The 19,921-nt window shown below is 37.3% G+C and overlaps 2 protein-coding genes across 2 annotated transcripts; both read right to left on the bottom strand.

Annotated features, from left to right (window-relative positions):
- Positions 1–299: 299 nt before the first annotated feature.
- Positions 300–4,056, bottom strand: noxo1a (NADPH oxidase organizer 1a). The gene is made up of 8 exons (XM_081360249.1): positions 3,943–4,056; positions 3,329–3,409; positions 3,145–3,217; positions 2,878–3,061; positions 2,605–2,774; positions 2,388–2,495; positions 1,753–1,870; positions 300–1,318 (listed from the first exon to the last, which is right to left on the bottom strand). The coding sequence occupies exons 1-8, from the start codon at positions 4,006–4,008 to the stop codon at positions 703–705; spliced, it is 1,416 nt and encodes a 471-aa protein (XP_081216375.1). The 5' UTR covers positions 4,009–4,056; the 3' UTR covers positions 300–702.
- Positions 4,057–11,408: 7,352 nt separating this feature from the next.
- Positions 11,409–19,681, bottom strand: gid4 (GID complex subunit 4 homolog). The gene is made up of 6 exons (XM_081380406.1): positions 19,277–19,681; positions 18,406–18,465; positions 17,426–17,533; positions 17,225–17,326; positions 15,993–16,123; positions 11,409–14,352 (listed from the first exon to the last, which is right to left on the bottom strand). The coding sequence occupies exons 1-6, from the start codon at positions 19,463–19,465 to the stop codon at positions 14,289–14,291; spliced, it is 654 nt and encodes a 217-aa protein (XP_081236532.1). The 5' UTR covers positions 19,466–19,681; the 3' UTR covers positions 11,409–14,288.
- Between the last annotated feature and the right edge of the window lie 240 nt (positions 19,682–19,921).

Raw genomic sequence — 19,921 nt, forward strand, 5'->3', positions numbered from 1 at the left:
GTAATACACATACGAAGAATGGCCCCAAGAGTAGACACCCCTGATTTAAAACCATAGTAATAATATGCTTGCAATTATTAAAAGTAACTTAAAACAGGAATAGCCAAGTCTGCTCACGACTCCCTGCAGACTTCTCTGCTCCAACACACATGCCCGTTATGTTCAAGTAAACCTGAACGCCTCGGTTAACCGGTTCACGTGTATTGAATTAGGATTTGAGTTAAACTCTGCAGGAAGGTTGTGCTCCAAGAGCAGGATTTGAAATCAATGACCCCTGCAGAAAAAAAAACTCCAAAAATGCCAGTCTTTAGGACAACCATTTTATTAAATTCTCTCAAGAGTGTACAATGTATAATATATGTCAAGATATGCAATGCATATAAGGTACAAGTTATATTTTCCACTATGGAAAGGTTTTTTCTTCGAAGAGCAAAAACTTAAGAAAGACCTAAATCTTGGATAAATATTCTGTTGAAGATTGCAATACATTTTCTGTGCCTGATCCAAAGAGCAGTATCTCTAGTAGATTATCATTTGTAACATACACAATATTCTGTTCCAAGAAGAAGAACGAGACTTAGTTCTAATTTGTCCATCAAGTGATCACGTTATTATCACACAAGTGTTTTTGTTAATGAACAGTAACTCATGTTCTCCTCAAACATGTAACCTAAAGTACTGGACACATTGCAGTGAGGTGACCTAACTGGTTCTTTGCAGGTTTTGGCGTGTAACGGTGGTGCAGCGTTTGAGTATCTCCTGAGCTTGGGGTCTGGCTGGCATCTTGGGGGTGGAGGGCATCTTGTTGAGACTAGGGTCTGATCGGCTGCTGATCATCTTGTCTTCTGTGGGACTTTCAACGCTCAGTCTGCCAGAAGAGTCAAGCGTAGGGGTGCGACTCCGGTGGAATTGCTGTTCTGCGTCCTTACGGTTTAACGAATCGTTGCCGGAGAAGCTGCTTTCGTCGCTGAACTCTTCGCTGTCCTCACTCAGACTTCTTTGCTGACCGTTCTCTGCAAACTGCACTCGGATTGATGGAGTCAACCATGTCATACTAGCGTCCGGCAGCCTACCCATTGAACGTGACATCAGCTTATCTCTAGGGTCCAGGGTGCCTCCTAGAGGTAGACGCAGGTTGCCCTGGGATCTGCTGAGCCCACGGTCGGAAGCCTTCAGGGAATTGTCTCCAGGTTGTTGAAGCCGTGCCAAGTCAAGAGTGGAGCTGGTCATCTCCCTCTGAGCGGGCATCATGCGAATCCGTGGGTTATTGTACGGCTGCAGGTACATGGATGGTACAAAGCCCGCCTTTCGATTGTACCTGAGGGATAGAGACACAACAGCTGTCAATCGTTGAGGAATGGGTACTGGGTAGGTCAGTTTCATTCAGTGGAAGTGAACAAGGAAGAAACATAGGCAACGTCGGTCCTAGAGAGCCACTGTCCTGCAGAGTTTAGCTCCAATCCAGAAAAAAAATACTCATGACCTGTAGCCTTAGTAATCCTGAAAACCTTGATTAGCTTGTTCAGGTGTGTTTGATTAGGGTTGGCGCTAAACTCTGCAGGACAGTTGCCTGCTCCTGGTCTGCACAAACTAGTCCGCAAAAATGAGGATGTAAAGCAAGTGCCAAGTTTCCCCAAGCGTTATCTACACGACACACGAGCAAGTAAAACATTCCTTCCCGTAAAATGACTGGTGTTTATTTCAACTGGTTACAGCTGCTCATTTTCAGGAGTAAACAATATTGAGATTTACCTTACTATCCACCAGCCATTGTCAGACTTCTGTAACACCTCCACCACAGACCCAATCTCGACTGATATTTCATCACTGTTTATGGCTTTGAAACTTTTGGCTGCAACATAGAAAACACCTGAAGAAGGGAAACATAATAAGATTTGTTAAAGAATGTCCTGGTCAACAAATTTATCCATTATTAATATACAACGGCAAGGGTTTCCAAGAGAGTCTCCATGAGAATCCTGCAGAGTTTAGCTCCAATCCCAATCAAACACACCTGAACCGGCTAATCAAGGTTTTAGGATCCTTAGAAACTTCCAGGCGAGTGTGTTTTGGGGCATAATTGGAGCTAAAGACTGCAGGATGTTGACCTTCAGGAGTAGGATTGGACACCCCTGTAAAGGGTTATTTTTTTAGGCTGCTAGTTTTGATTTAAAGATGCATTCCCAGTGATTTGCAACAAGCAACTGACCACAATTCATTTTCAGTGAAACTTAACGGTATAAGCATAATTAGGTCATATAAACTGTGGTTTCCAAAGAAAGGATGATTCAGAGCACACAGAAGAATGTGAAAACTGCGGCCAAACCGGTTTTATTTCCAGATCAATGTAGACAGAACACACTAGAAACCACTAAACCATTTCTTACTTCCGCCATCCATCACATCAGGACCGTCATCAGCCATCTCAGCTCTCTGTAGATACGGAGCAGGAAACCAGGCGAGACGTTTGGCTTCATTCTCCACCAGCCACCATCCTGACAAGAAAAAGTCAAAAACAACAAGGTCAGCAAACAATGAAGAGTGTTCTTAGAGGCTCCCTGCTTCTAGATGCTGCCTGTGTAGTTCGGCCAAATGAGTTCTCACCGTTCTGGTCTTTAATGAGCACATCCACAATCTCATCCACTTCAACCTTGAAGGGCTGATTCTTGGTGTCCTTGGTCTCAAACGTAGCTACGCAGCGGTACGTTTCGGTAACAAAGGGTTGAGTCACCCCATTGTTCGTTTGAGAGGTCTCGGATGGCATGATCACAATACTGCAGAACAAAACAGAATCTTTAAATATTCTGTATACTATAGTTTTGAAAATTCTTATATGTATTTATTTTCTGCTTTGCTTGTTTTGCAGTATTAGCTTACCTGTTTTTTGCAAAGTCAGCATTGAGGTCCTGGGATTGGGGAAGCAGGAACTGGATGAGCTCCGAGCTCTGGCAGATACGGGGATCGCTCTTCATCAGTTCACTGCAGTATTCGTCCAGAGTCTTCAGTCTGAGCATCGACTTACTGGCACTCCGCTTCTGCATGTATTTCCGCACTCTTGCAGCTGCAAATGCATTTTTTTATTATTACTTAACAATGAGTACTTGGATTTGTATTGTTTTAAGGGGAAACCAGCAGAGTATTTACCTTTGAACTTGGGAACAATCCTTCCTGACCTTTTAATGGGGTTTGAAGAAGGGAATTTCTTCTTGAGTTGTCTCTACAGAAATAAGCATACTTATGTTATTCTACTCAGATTAAGTCAACAGTATTTATACAGTAAAATAGGCCACATAAATTGTTTTCAAATGAAATGATGAAGGAGACTTACATGCAGTGTCTTGAAGTCTTCAAGCGATCTGTACACAGTGATCTCATTTTGATCTGACCAGAGAACGGTGGTCATGTACAACTGGGAAGAATGGGAAGAATGTGATTAGACGAATTTCAGTGCTTCTCTTTACATCAAAGCTCTCACTATACATTACAGTCCTTATGTTATTGTGTATTTAGTTAGGTAAGTTGGCCTACTGAATGAATACATAAGATAGTCTATCCCTATATATATCTGATGTGACCCTTCATAATGATATATTCCAGTTTTAGTAAATCATGTTATCATAGCCTTTATTTTTATTATTTAAAGGAAAAAAGTTAACTAGCTACCACATGAAGCATATTTTATGCTAACTGACAAAAACAATGTTTTACAGTGTGAATTACTTTTAAATGTTTCATGGAGCTGTTTGTAATTCCACATTGTTATGTTAATATTACTCCAGTATTTACTAAATCAATTAATTATACGATACTGATCAATTTTAATAATATGTAAAATTGTAATATGTTGGAACATTCTCAAACATCATCGATACTTTCATCCAAAACAACAGTAATGTAGCTTTTTAATAATGCATGCAAAATATAAAAATTAAAAAGTCTTACTTTCGCTTGTTCTTTTTGCATCACTCCAACAAGCTGAATATTGACAGGATATCTTTGCTCCTCCATATTGATCAGGTAATAGGCTGCTGTAGTAGATGTGTTGTCTGCAGCTCTTGCTCTGATGTTTGACTAATAACTGTTGTCTATTTATACAGCTCCAGTCAGAGGCGGGAACATGCGCGGCGCGCGCGCGCGCTCCCGCTGCAATTTCACAAACCGGAGAGTCCGCTATTACATCAACAATATTTATTGGAAAGAGCATGTTCGTCTTTATAACAGAAGATACAATACAATACAATACAATACAATACAATACAAAAATCTTCAAGATACAATCTTTGTATACATAACGGATTATACACCTTACACCATTTTTGACACATTAAAAACAGTCCTTTGCGTGGTGGAATAGAAAATAGAAAAACTTTATTGATCCCCAAGGGGAAATTGCGGTAAGCAATGCTATATAGAAATATGTGGTTAGCATCTTAATTTAAGCTTTATTTATTATTTTATTAGTTCATTAACTAATTATGCTAACTCAACTAATTTAATGTAAAGAGCTGGATACTAATTACTAATTAAATAAAGGCCAACTAGTAAATGTAGGCTATTGATTGCCAAAAACTAAAGAGTCGACTATAGGCTAGTCATTTATTTAAGCAATTAGTGACTAATCGCACGTATTAATTAAATCCTGGGTGCATGGAGGAATAAAAATGATCTGCGCTTGCATAAATCTGGCCGCAAAGCACCGGCAAAAGTAGACTAATGATAATAAATATGTCTGAAAAAATAACGAAGTATTTAAATGGTTTATTAATAAACTAGTGTTTTCTAAATCAGTGTAGGCTGCAAACATATCTCCGACTCCATCTCCGCTGTAAAGTAGATGCGTAGAGAGAAATGCACCTTTTATACGGACAGGATTACATAATCAGATGGTACCATATTTGCTTTTACCATATATTCAAGTTTTATATAGGTATATTTAATGTCTGTGAGGCTAGCCTATAGGCTGTTTGTTTTATTGATTTATTTTCATTTTTGAGACGCGCTCCAGTTGACGGAGACCATGAAAGCGCGTCCTGTATGTTTTATTTTATTGTACAAAAGCTCAACGTTTTCTTGTTGTTGTGAGTTTACAAACAAGTAGTCGAATGATGTATTATTCTTTTCTGTATGACCAGAATGGATGGAGTATTTTATGTTGATTCCACTGTTGATAGGAATATGCAAGTGACCGCGCCGGCGCCTCCACGTCATGCAGTGCGCACGCTCCACACTCCGCACAAATGCACTGCAAATGAAACAAATACAACACTTTACCTAAATAAATATTGTTTGTGGGCTAATTAATGCCACAATAATGTATCTTTATTTTATTGGCTACTTATATTTTTCATTTTTGTTTTTGCATTGAATATAGGCTACCATTTAAATGATTTGTTGTGCACCGCAATGCCATCCTCCCATAGAAAGCCACGTTAAGAGTTTTCCAAAACGCTTCAGGTGTAATTAAACCCATGCGTTTGTATTCTGGGCTCATCTGCTATTCTGTAGGCTACATGTGCTTTATTAATAAGGTGTGTATACATAATTTGATATTTTAACAAGAATGTCCATTGGGGGCTCCTACTATTTGCTTCAGCTTTTTGAACGTAGAAGTATGATGAAGGCATGATAGGCTATGTAAATTGTATATAGAAAAAAGCAAATTTTGTACATGACTACAATGCCAAGAACCTTTTGACTAAAATATTTATAAGTTTCAATGAGATTTATTCATTCATTCTAATTCAGTTTTTATTTTATTTAAGTTTACTCAACAAACTCATTTAGTCTGTTTTTGGGAAGGTTAAAACTTTGGTGTTCAACATAATGTTTCAGAAATGCAAACCATTAAAGATTGAATTTTCAACTTCATTTGGTCGGTTTTTCGTTGTTTAAGACTACTTTTAAGACTATTTGTAAAATAAAAATTGATCACTGAAGTAGTTTTTAAAAGAGGTAGATTATTGTTACAATTCACCTGAGTTTGATTCAGATTCAATTAGATGGTCAGTTTACACCCAGATCAACTTATCCTTAACCTGGGGCAAATTGAGCCACAGATGATGATAGGAAACATCCTGAAATTACTTTAATACTTTTTTATTGTACTATTTCCTAATTTTCTCCTATCTTGAGGACCACATAAGTCAAAAACAAAAACAAATAAATATATAAAATTGGCTCATTTTACCCCACTCTCCCCTAATGAAAACACTTTTTACAATAAGCCAATTTAATAGTTTAAGCCCTTCTCCACATCAAAGTCATCATCACCGTGTCATAACAATGCTGACACTTTCATAAATCCCTGTTAGTTGAGCACGTACAAGGAAAAACCCTTGACGTTCCAGGAAATAGAAGCTAAGGTTTAACGCTATAGGGTTATAAGGAAACGTAGGCAGGATTCCTCTCAGAGGTGTGTCCAACACCTTTGTTTGCCGTAACATTTTTTCACACCTAACCCTGCTATCAGTATTGACTGACTCACTGAAAAACCCATTATTGAAATATCAGATTTTATTTTATGTAAATTTTGTCTGTGCTAATGTTGTTTATTCAACTTCTTCATTACTTATAGTAAAACCCTTATTGCTCATATTTGGGGATATCTGAGGAAAAACAAAAACTTTATAGCCTATTAATACCTTAATTCTGGTGGCTTATTAAAAAATGTGAGCTAGCACAAGAGCCACATCCATGGGATCATTTAAAACTACATACATTTCATGTTCACAGAAGGTCATAGGTCTGCTTTGGCTTTCCACTAAGTGTCCATTGCAGGAGTGAGCAAGTATTTGACACGTACAAATTGAATCCATAAACACAGATGTAAAATGCAATCGTGTCTTTATTGTGCTCCAATAAAAAATAAAATAAAATAAACATTGCTTCCAATTAGCTTCCTGTGGTGTCTCATTCTTTCAAGTTCATAGCATATAATATAAATATGAAGTACCTTGCAGATACTGCACACACACACACACACACACACACGCACACACTAAATTGTTTCTTGAACGTCACTCTTTACCAATCAAGCGTGATGAAATAACACACAATAACACAATCCTGCAAAAATTGTGTGCTTCTCGACTACCAATACACACTTCTCCTTTCTCGTTACCTAAATGCCCTTACTATGAAATGTCAGAACGCCACCTAATGGACTAATATACAATTGAATGAAAATGGCTCCTACAGGTCAGTTTCAAATGAGTGTGAAGTTATCATTTGCAGCTGTTTATTAACCAGAAGTGTTTCACTGATTCTTGAGATAAGGGATAAAACGTGTTTTAGATGTTAGTTTTTATTAATTAATAATACATTCACACTAATTGATATATTTATAGACAAAGGTCTCTAATGCATGTTAAGGAACAGGTTTCTCCAGTAGCACCTCAATGCAGTACACAAGATCCGAGGGGAGGAGTCGGAACTTATATAAGGGGTGGAGATGGGTAGGTTTAGGGGTGGGTTTAGGGATCAGGGGGGTGGAGATTGGTAGGTTTAGGTATGTAAGGTGGGAGGAGTTGGATTTTATCCGACTCCTCCCCCCAGATTTTATGCTTTGCAGTGAGGACCATCTCGGTTTTTCGGAAAAGTTTTTTTTTTTTATTTAACATTCACTTCATAACTTAAATGGTCAACTCAGTCAGACGCATTGAAAAGCATGCTATTTTAATTTGATTCATCCAACAACCGTGTAGTCTGCAATTATGTAATAATGGTTTTCAGTAAAGGAGCTAAGTGAACATAATAATAATAATAATAATAATAATAATCATAATAATTCTGGGTTTATTCCCTGGGTTAGGGTTATGAACAATCCAGTTCCTAAATTACTTAGGCTAATTCTCTACCCTCCTTTTTAATTTTAAACACATAACTAATGTTCTTAGGTAGGCTAAATCAGATATCATGTAGGCTAGTTCAGTTGATGTTTTAATATTTTTCAGGCCCAAAAATATTTTTAGCTGCCCGCTAATAAAATAGCTGCCCGCCCCATAAGCATGCCGTCAAAAAAACGCGTCTCTGTAGGCAGCCTAGGCTCTGAGATCTGCACACAAAAACAAATGGTTTAGCCAAACACTCAAAACCGGGCAGCTAGCGGATCGTTAGGAAAGATTAGATGAATGTGATAAAAATATTTTTGGGCCTGAAATCACTGATACCACCTTTAACCACCAACACTTCAAAAGAATTATATTAGACTTCTCAGTAGCCTAAATATTTTGTCCCCTGCCTTCTGGCCGGAGGTATAGATTACTGATGTGTAGAAAGGGCTGGTATAGCAAGAGTTTTGTTCCTGCATCTATCTATCTATCTATCTATCTATCTATCTATCTATCTATCTATCTATCTATCTATCTATCTAATACTGAAGATATTTGCCTTTCAGACGAGGTTCATGTTTAACAATAATTTTGCGGGTTGGACTCATTTAAAGTAATGTTATCGTCTGGTTTTAGCCAGGTTTCTGTCAAACACAGTACATCTTGTAGTCTGTATCATATCAATAACAATGAGTGCTTTTGAAGAAAGGGATCAGGTCTGTTTTTTATTTGTTGAACATCAATTACATTTTTTTCCCTTAAATGGGTTTGGGAGTTTTTGGTATTTCCTCATATAGAGACATATGGTAAGGGTAACTGACTGCAAATATGCTGTATTTAATCATGTGAAACACAACAACAACAATAATAATAATAATAATAATAATACAAAGCAGTAAAAAGGTGGAATAGCATTTCTCTATGAAAACCACTAAGACATTTAAATAATAAACTATGTAAAAATACTAAAATATCATATAAAAGACCGATCAAAATTGAAACGAAACATGCAGACTTTATACTAGTGTTATTTTATTATCCTTGATGTACCATAATACTTTTTGTTCATATTTTGAATTAGATTATATAAAATTGTAATATTTCTATATAGTTTTTATTATTTTTATTTTATTTTTTAGTAAGCTACTTCAACGTAATCTTAATGTAAAGGAGAACTGTTGCCTTGGCAAATAGCTGAAATATTTTAGTTATAATAATAGTTGTTTTTTTTTTTTAGTTAATGTTTAATTTATTTCAAGAAATTAAAAAAGTTCTCCTTAATATCTTAGTTTTAGTTCATGATAATGCTTTATAAAGGGGGTTCGGGGATCGCTGACGGGAATAAATGCAAATCCTCATTAACCTGCCGACTTCAGTGATTTCCTAACGTCCCAGCAGTGTCCTGGCAACCACCCAGAACACCCTTGTGATTTTAGGCAAGCATTGCTGACATTTTCTTGTAAAAAAAAAACATAAACATTGAGTTTATTGCACATTTTACTTGTATCTCTGACTTTGAAAGGGGTGCCAAACCAATGACAGAGATGACAATCCTATTTTGCTTCATGTGATTTATGCTGTGATCAGAATCAAGCCTTTCCTTTAACACTGCATTTTAAAGGCGGTGTGAATGTGGTTTTATTAACACCGCTGGTCAGCAGTGCTACCTTCACAGATAAGAGTGTCCCAGAGATATCAACCAGAGCAGGATCAGACCAGTTGAGTGTTTGAGATTCTCAACAAATTCTGGGTGAATTTTCACAAGCTTTATCTTTTCTCCCCTTTGAGGCGAGCAACTTGTGAAAGTGATCACTTCTACAATGGACAACAGGTTTTCATTACACTGACATCACTCAAGATTAATGGACAAACAGTCAAGTGTTTAAAATTGTTATGTAACCTATGTGTTACTAGATGTCTTCCTTTAAGGAAGATAAACATTAACTGGCCTCTTCCTCAAGTCCATCCTTTCCTGTTGTGAATCATATGAATCGCTCTTGTTTACAAAGAATAATAAAAAGACTTGTCAGTGTCATTTGCTTTTTGACGTCAAGAACATTGTGAAACATGCAATGCGTTGGGAAATATTTTGTTGCCATTTTATTGTAGGATTGTCGTTAGCCACATGACATAATTTAGTGATAAAATATGCTAGTGTAAGTTATAGGTAATAAATTACTGGGACAAAACTCCAAAGGCACATCCCCAACTTATCAATGGGGAAAAAGCACACTTCAGTATTAATTCCTCTTCCCTGATTCCTGCTAGTCTCAACAATCTCAGGAATCAAGGAAGAGGAATATATATAGTCTCAACACACACACACACATATAGTGTGTGTGTGTGTGTGTGTGTGTTGAGACTATATATATTTATCTTCCTTGATTCATGCTACATATATTTATAGTCTCAACATAGTCTATAAACAAATCTTACTTACCTTTACTTATATATTCAAAAGTTCAAGTAAAGGTAAGTAAGATGTGTTTTTAGTATTCTGCAAAGATGCATTAAATTGATAAAAACTGACAGTAAATACATTTATAATGTTACAAAAGATTTTTATTTCAAATAAATGCTGGTTTTTTTTTTTTTAAATCTTTCTACTCTTTCCACAAAAATAGTAAGCAGCACAACTGTTTTTCAACATTGATAATAATAATAATACTAAATGTTTCTTGAGCATCAAATCATGATTACTGAAAGATCATGTGACACTGAAGACTGAAGCAATGAAAATATGAAATATGAAAATTCGGTCTATTCTGCTTTGACTCATTTGACTGAACTCAAGGTAGTAGCCTATATTTATAAACAAAAATGTATTTAGTCATAACTGTGCACCATTTTCTGAAATCAGCTAGGCATAATGAGACTGTTTAATAATGTGGCACACTACTGTGTAAAAGTGCACTACTGCATGATGTTGGTTCTCAGAATATACAGTGTAGTGCAGTTGGATCACAGCCCATGCACTAAAGAGATGATACTACGCCATCTACTGGTTGAAAGAGCTGCTTACATTTCCAAAATGTAGCCCACATATCTTTGTGTATTAGAATTCTTCATTTCCTGTATGTCTACAGTTTAGATCAAACCTTTGAGAATTTCTATCCATACACTCTTAAAAATAAAGGTTCTTTCAGCATTCAGCATTCTTTATTTACCTTATGCGCCAGAGAAAAGAGGGCGCCGCCATCTTTAGAATTTTGTCTTTGAACTTCCGTTTTTGCGGTCGCTCTTTATATTTCTATGGCGTTGCTGTCCATGAGTAATTAGCTTTTGAAGTGGATTTACTTAATGTAAAGTTAACGAAAGTTATCATGAGGACTGTAGTGTTTAAAGCAGATGTCTTAACAAATGTCAGTCGACCGGGAAGTTTTTAAAACGAGCCGTTCATTAATAAACACGCAAAATCGCTGTGAAAATACAGACCGGAAGTAAGCGCCGAAAAGGGGCGGGGCTACATAAGGTCTATAGTATAAAATCAATTCTTCACACCAAGAAAAAAAAAGGTTCTGCTTTGGGAACCAAAAGGGGTTCTTCTATAGCATCACTGCACAAACAATCAAACAAAAACGCTTTCGGGACCTTTATTTTCAAGAGATTGATTTTTGTATCCAGTGCTCCCACATAAAGACCAACTCACATCTGTGTTCAATAGTCTTTATTTTTCTTATCCCTTTGTGGCAATAAAAAGATGACTCATAATTGTAGAGAATTAAATCTTTCGTGTACACCACAGCACTATTATGTACATCTGTACTGTAACAGCATGTGCAGTGGCCTTTCAGTTTCATAGCATTTATTTAAATAAATCTTGACCTTCAGGCTGCAGACTATTAGGTGCAACAATCAAAACATCCCACATATTCATAAACATCTTTCTGAAACCATGTTTACAAAATAAATCAAATAGGTCAAAAAAAAAGAAGTAAAATTTACATACATATTTGAAAAACATGCCAATTATTGGGTGTGTTTTAGGTATTTTGCATGGGAAATAATGTGCATTAATAGTTGGATTTGGGCAATTCTTCTGTATTGTCTTGCTGTGTATGTACAGAATGTCATTTAGACGTCTCAACATAGCTAGGTTGAAATGTGTGAACCTGTTGTTAAATTCTCACTAGTCTACAATTAAAAAGGAGGTTTGGCGGATGAGGTACAGCAATCTTTCATTTCAAACGCCTCCAACACTTTCATAACCTGAACACTTGCATTCGTACATGTCGTTTCTGTCTGTACAGAGCTTAAACTAATGCTTATAAAAGAGGTTTCATAGACAAATCTCGGACTTTTAAGGCAAAGGGTTGGACTAAAGCTTAAAAGGATATATCATAAATGTTTCTCCCAGACTTCCAACACCTTACGAAAGGTTCCTTAAAGCCTCAGCCGTTATATTTTTGTGCGTTGCTAGACTGTAAAGGATGTAGACCACGGCCGTCAAAAACGACTCGAGGCTGATGGGTAGTTTAAAAGAACAGTGTTGTCCATCATCTGGACTGTTTGCTTTTAAAAATCTTCCTGAGCCCTCCAATAAAAACACTTGCTTATCCGTCATGATCTCATGAAAGCAACGCCTTGCGTTCTGACACGCCACCTGACACTGGTGCGAATATCAATCAACACTCGCTGAGCTGTGAATATTAAAGTGAACAAAGTGATAAGATACTTGCATGGAAGCCTGTTTCTGCCGTTAAATAAAAAAAATGTAAAAAGGAAATTGCGACTTTATAAATCACACAATTCTGACTTGATTTCACAATTCTGAGTTTACATCTCTGACTTTTTTTTATAACCGGAATTCTGAGTTTACATCTCTGACTTTTTTTTATAACCGGAATTCTGAGTTTACATCTTCCAATTTTGACTTTTTTTTAACTGGAATTCTGAATTTAAATCTTGCAATTCTGACTTTTTTTATTAATCGGAATTCTGAATTTACATCTTTCAATTTTGACTTTTTATAACTGGAATTCTGAATTTAAAACTTGCATTTCTGACTTTTTTTTTTAAATCGGAATTCTGAATTTACATCTTCCAATTTTGACTTTTTATAACTGGAATTTTGAATTTAAAACTTGCATTTCTGACTCTTTTTTTTTAAATCGGAATTCTGAATTTACATCTTCCAATTTTGACTTTTTATAACTGGAATTTTGAATTTAAAACTTGCATTTCTGACTTTTTTTTTTTAACTGGAATTTTAAGTTTAAATCTTGCAACTCTGACTCTTTTTTTTAATTATTTTTAAACAAAATACCAGAATTCTGTGTTTACATCTTGCAATTCTGACTTTTCCCCTCAGAATTCAGAGTTAACAAGTCAGAATTGTGAGATATAAACTCACAAAAGTGAGAAAAAGGTCAATCAATTTTTTTCAGAACAATGACTATTTTGCAATTCTGAGAAAACAATATCAAAACTACAAGGTGTTAAATAAAAATTGCAAGACATATACTCAGAACTGCGAGAAATAAGTCGGAATTGTGCGATTAAAAATTAATTACCTAAACAATTACCTATTCATTTTTTTTTACTCTGTGACAAAAACAAGCCTCCATATACTTGAGATTCTTACAAGCTGAGATTTTTCAGGTTGCATAGCAAAACAAGGAACGTAAAACTACCAACAGATTTTTTTTCCTTCAAAATCAGACATTAAAGTTTTATCCAAAGCAGCTCTACAAATAGCTTAACCACCGTGGGATAATATATGCCTCTTTCCATAACACCCAACTCCATTTCATTTCACAATAAAAAATATATCACACGTAGAAGCGAAAGACCCAGCTGCTATATATGTGACTTTTGATGATACACCTTACGTTAATAAAAAACGTCTGAGGGCCAAGCAAGCCACAGACAACAGCAACTCTCTGTACCCATCATATCGCACACAGAATCTTTGATACTTCTGTAAAAGACGTCCCCGGTGTCTGTATACACTGTCCTGATCACAGTCATTTCCACAGTCTTTTCATACAGAACGATTAAAAATAAATTAAAACAAATTTCTAGATTGACCATGCTGTTTTATGAAATAACAAGGCAAAAACAAACAAAAAAAACAAAAAAAAACAAAAAAAGAAAAGAAAAATTTCACAATTGGCTCTTCCATCCTGAAAAACTGTGATCTTAATCCCCAAACCTTACGGATAAAATTGGTTTTCTAAGACGATCGGAGGACAGAAGCATTAAAAGCTCAAAAACATAAAAGAAAAACCAAAACGCTAACACTGCTGCGAATCCCCGAATCCCTCTCGCTTGATCGGCCTGCGTACGGTCTCCTGAAAGAGTTCTCCATCATCTGTACCTCCGTTTTATTCTTTCACTGAGGGGAGAGGACAGCCGAGTCCTCGGCGTATGCATTAGACAGTTCCTCTCTTTCACTCATGTCCATTTCCCCTGTCCGCTGTAGATTCACCCTCTTGCCGTGACGCGAGGACTTCAGTGTCACCGGAACTCATAGATGGGTGCGCTGTGTTCAGGGACGTGTGTGAGGTTCAGAGACTGATACCTGATCAGAAGAATATGACAAATAAAAATTGGGTTTTTGGGACGATAGATTCAGAATATTTACGTTTTGTGATTTAACACACACACACAACATATACACATACACATATACACACAAAACATACATATATATATACACTGTGGATCATTCTGGGTGGATCCTGACGATTAACTTTCATTACCTCAACTGTCACTTGATGGTTTTCCAACAGCGCTGTCAAAGTCTCATTGTCAGTAGGACTGATTTGCGCAGCATAGCGCTTTGCCTCAGCTGGGAGGGAACGGATGCAACGGTCTAACACTATTCTTTCCATCAATGGGGGGCCATCCCCAGAACCGAGCCAGGCCTTAGTCAGTCGGGTCAGTGTGGCTACCTGAGGTCTTACTGGCTGGGTTGGATCAAAAATTCATGCATGGAAAGGTTGGGCACGAGCAGGGAGGCTATGCCCATAATGGGACAAAATGGCCGCCTTTAACTTCCCATAATCAGCTGCATCTCTAGCGGACAGATCTTGACAGGCCCTCTGGGCCTCCCCCGTCAAAAAAGGTTCCAACAGTGCACCCCAATCTTCTTCAGGCCATTTCTCTCTGCTTGCTGTTCTTTCAAATACCTCCAAGTAGGCTTCCACGTCATCCTCTGGAGTCTGCTAAGTGAGGACCCGCCCTGGGTCTAGGGTGGTGCTGGGTTTGGACATGACTTGACACATGGAAGTAACTGCCTCCCTAAGGGCACTTAGCTCCTCTCTCTGTTTGGCATGACTGGTCAACAAGGCCCTAATTGCATCCTCCATTTTGTTCTTCTCCGGGTCTAGTTTTGTGACAACTCGAGCACTGGCCGCTCTTGCCCGCATTCTCCACCAACTATGACAAGCCCAAAAGCAAGGAGAGGTTTCAGCTGCCACAAAACACAACCACAAGAGAGACGGGGGCAGCGTTAACATAAACTGTCTTTTATTTAACAAAAAATATATAGGATGGCCTAAAGGGATCCAAATTGGAACTTAGGTTCTTCCCGGTCTTGGGTCCTCGTGACAGCGCCGTTCCTACCGTCTGCTTGAACTCTAGGCCTCCCTGTGCTTCTTCACCTTGTCCTGGGGTTGTCTGCACCCAGGACCATCTCTTTTTAAAGTGAAGCACAGATCCCAGATTTATAGTGACCTGCAAGGGCCATTATTGGCTACAGCTGTGAGTGGTTCCATGTTTGAAGGGTGAACAGGTGGAAGTGTTCATGATTACTTTTTCCTGCTGGGACTTACTTCTTTGCTCCTGGGCTCCTTTCTCCAACATTGGCTTGCCACAATACATACATATATATATATATATATATATATATATATATATATATATATATATATATATATATATATATATATATATATATACACACACACATATATATATATATATATATATACATATATATAAACACACACACACATACACACACATATATATATATATATATATATACATGTATATGTGTATTATATAAGCAATGTGCGGAACGATTAATTTCATTAACATTTAAACTAAAATTAAACTACATTAAACTAGTAGTCGACATTTGAAGTGGACATTCAAAATTCATGTTGACTACTGCATATACACTGACACACTGATCTTTATTTTCTATATATTTACCATTCAGAGCTTCTGTGGTAGTAGTAACCCTCTATGGTGGCGGTGGACTTCTGGAAACAGATGTAGTAGAAGCCAGCGAAGGAAGCACCGCTGATGTCTTTGATAGTGTGATCTGGAACTAGGAACTGCTCCTGAACCAAACAAACAACATTTCACATTATTTACATTTATTTCACCAGATTTTCATATTTATTAGGGATGGGCACGAGTACTCGAATGTGACAGCGACGATCGATCATGAAAACGATGCTCGGTCTGCTCTTTTTTTTTTTTTTTGGTTATTGCGGCATTTGGGGCGGTTCCTGAGTTCTGATTGGTTCCTGAATTCTGATTGGTTAACGTTAGACAGCTCGCCTTCCAGACCGGCCAAATAAAGTGAAACCGCACACACAGTGGTGACTGGAATCACTTTGATCATCAAATGCAGTTAAGTGCGAGATGTGTTTTAGTTTTCAGCGCGTTCACGAGTTAGCTACACATCAGACTAGCATGGTCAAGGTCATGTGCGCATTCGTGTCTTTTTGTCAAGCAGCTGTTCCTTTGAGATGCTTCTTTTTCAATAACATTGATGAAACATAATCTAGCAGTTATTTTTTCTATTCACACGTTCATGGTTTCATGTCATATTTTTATTTGTCAACATTAATTTTCATTTTCCTGACGAAATGAGAAATTGACAAAAATCCCTAATATCTATATAAAGCAGCTTTTATGGATTTGTATACATGCACTACCTTTCAAATGTTTTGGGTCAGCAAGATTTTATCTTAATCGCACCAAGGCTGCATTTATTTGAACAAAAATACAGTACAAACAGTAAAGTTGTGAAATATTATGACAATTTAAAACCACTTTTATCTATGTTAATATATGTTAAAGTGTAATCTATTCCTGTGATCAAAGCTGAATTTTCAGCATCATTACTCCAGTCTTCAGTGTCACATGATCCTTCAGAAATCATTCAGATATGATGATTAGATGAAACATTTCTTATTGTTATTATTATTATCAATGTTAAACACAGTTGTGCTGCTTTATATTTTTGTAGAAACTGATACTTTTGATGAATAGAAAGTTCAAAAGAACAGCATTTATATGAAACAGATTTTTTTTTGGTAACAATGTAAAAGCATTGCTGAATAAAAGTATTCATTTCTTTCAAAACCAAAACAAAGTCTTCCTGACCCTGAAATTTTGAACAGTAGTGTATATGGTTGTGATGTACACCGTACCTTCCACCGCATGAAGACGTAATCACTGTTCTTTAGTTCTTCATAGTCAAAATCATCTGAATTAAAGCTTTTTGCGTACTGATAAAATGCTTGAAACTTCCCCTGAGAAAAAAGAAAAACATGTTTAGCAGATCAGTTTCTACTTGAGTCATGGCGCATAATTATTATGCATTATAAACACAATGAATCTATATTTATTACCCAGTGTTTTCGGTCGACATCCTCATCCGCATCCCATTTCCTGGTTAAAAAGGGCCGTTTCTTGCTTATGATCTCCCCGGCAAAGAATGTAGTGAGAGTGGGATATTCCTACAGAGAGCAATAGAGCAGGATGAGTGACACTTCACCTTCTGTGAGCTTTATAACGTGGCCGGACTCAATACATACTTCCGATATATTCACACAAATGTTTCTGGAAATATAAAATCGTGAATATCACAATGATATCAATGCACTTTTTATTTGTCCAAAAAGAGTGTGTCATTGATTAGACTGTGATATACTTCCTTGTCACGAGATGTTTTAACAGCGTCTGTTATTTAAACTTATGTCATTAAAGTTGGCAAGTCCAATTAATTTCCAAGAATCAGTTCAAAGTGTCCATTTAAAATAACTGATTCAAACTGATTCAATTATTCACTCGCATACTAACCCAAAAATGTTTATTACTCTGTACTGTTATATTGGTGCATATGAGTGAAAATGATCATTCTAGTTCTTGCATTAACATTTTGAATCTACTTGTTTGAAGACTGATTGGAAATAAAAAAATATACATACTTTTTTTTTTTAATCACGCTTTTAATAAACTTCAGGAAAGTGACACAAATATCAAGATAAATACTGGACAGTGACATATTTCCTTTGACACACAGCAACTGAGATGCATATCAATAAATGAGTGCATTAGGCTTCATAAAGTACACTTAAGCTTCTTTATCTTGAAAAATATCAAAGACTAACTTTCAGTGTGTGTCAGTCAGTCAGTGTCAGAGTCCAAATCTATTGTGCTCCAGTATTGCAACCAGAAAACAAGACCACAAAAGCAGAATCTCCATTCAGACAAACGACAAGAGTGCTTATGTTTGCGTCATGCCCTGCCATAAACAACAGCTAAAGAGACATGCTGCAGGTCACAGTGTGATTACAGAAGTCGAAACGCGGTCAGCTTGACCACTCACCTCTGTCAGACCTTTGATCTTGAGGTATCCACACAGGTATGAGTCCTCCATGGTCACATGCTGTGGGTCAGAAGCAAAGGGTTTTCATAAAATCACTATAATGGTGTACTTGGCACAACTCCAGACCACAAGAACAGATCTGCTAATGTGGGTCAGTTAATAACATTCAACAAAAACCTCTGAAAATACCAATCTGGACTCAAACATGAAGATACGACTCTTTCTGGATGCCCTACTTAGAAATGGGTAATGGATCTATACCGATTAAATATCCAGATTCACTGACATGCAATATTAGACACATTGCACAATGAGCACTGTAATCACACAAGTAAACTACCTAGACACATAGTATGATGGACATTTTACATAGTAGGCTGGCTAACGTTACCTACAAGCAAGCAAACAGCATATGGGCTCAAGTTCATACTCTCACAATATAGTGAGCTGCCTACCTAGACCGCATGTAGGCTGCCTACTATGTAGGTTTTAAGTCCAAAATAGCTGACAAACTGGTAGCCAGCATATTATTTTTGGGCTTCATATTCTCACAACATAATCGAGCACACTTTGTTTTACTCAAAAGCTACATAGTAGGCTCATGCCTACAAACAAACAGTATGTTTGGGTTTCAAAGTTTCACAACCAAATGAGTGAGCACCCTATCTAGACAGCATTTCTGGACTCAAACTCTACCTAGTAACGTTAGGCTGCCTACCAAAAAACAAACAAACAAACAGCATTTTTGGGCTTCATAGTTCCACAGCCTAGTGAGCTGCCTAACGTTACCCTAGACAGCAGTCATTTGAATGCCTAGTAGGTAGGCAGCTCACTTCTTACTGAGCATATCCACAGAGAGCAAAGTGTTTACCTGCAGAACCACCTCGACATCATAGGAGTTTCCTTTGCTTTTCTGGTGCCCGCGGAACTGGGAGCCGCTGTAGAGCAGAGAGGTGTTGACGCCGGGCTGACGGGTATTGATCGGCGGGGGCGGAACGAGAGAGGCCGAGGCCATGCAGGCCAACGACGAGCCCTGACAGCAGTCGGTACGGACCGGCATGTTTGATCGCTTCTGCGGGGAAGTCCCCGAACACAACCAGCTGAGCGTCGCTTATCCGAGACCCAGGAAGAGAAGAAAACGCGACACTGACAGCGCAGTGCGTGAGTTTCGGAGTTTCTCCCGCAGGACGCGCGGATGAGTCCCTCAGAGCAGAATGAAGGCGCTCAACGGCGAGTCATGTGATCCAGCATGCTGTTCTCTGATTGGATGACGAACATTGGGGAACTATGACGCTGGATGTTCATTGGCTACTCTGGAAAAGGCATGATGGGATTTGCAGTTCTATTACAAGAAAGCAGTACTGTAGAAATGTAGAGAATCGTTTATGTTGTGACAGCTGTTTCTAAACAATGAATTTGCTAATAAAACCTGTTTAACGTGGTATATATATATATATATATATATATATATATATATATATATATATATATATATATATATGTATGTATATATATA

Source organism: Scardinius erythrophthalmus, assembly GCF_964197995.2.
Source record: "Scardinius erythrophthalmus genome assembly, chromosome: 1".
NCBI lineage: Eukaryota > Metazoa > Chordata > Actinopteri > Cypriniformes > Leuciscidae > Scardinius > Scardinius erythrophthalmus.

Bases quoted from the DNA above. Each gene is read 5' to 3' on its own strand.
- noxo1a (XM_081360249.1), bottom strand. From the start codon at position 4,008: ATGGAGGAGCAAAGATATCCTGTCAATATTCAGCTTGTTGGAGTGATG. The intron at 2,496-2,604 runs GTGAGAACTCAT...TTTTCTTGTCAG, and splicing joins GCTCATTAAAGACCAGAACG to GATGGTGGCTGGTGGAGAAT. The intron at 1,319-1,752 runs GTAAATCTCAAT...TCTATCCCTCAG, and splicing joins AATGGCTGGTGGATAGTAAG to GTACAATCGAAAGGCGGGCT.
- gid4 (XM_081380406.1), bottom strand. From the start codon at position 19,465: ATGCCGGTCCGTACCGACTGCTGTCAGGGCTCGTCGTTGGCCTGCATG. The intron at 17,534-18,405 runs GTGAGTGGTCAA...TGCTCTCTGTAG, and splicing joins AGATCAAAGGTCTGACAGAG to GAATATCCCACTCTCACTAC. The intron at 16,124-17,224 runs GTACGGTGTACA...TGTTTGGTTCAG, and splicing joins ACGTCTTCATGCGGTGGAAG to GAGCAGTTCCTAGTTCCAGA.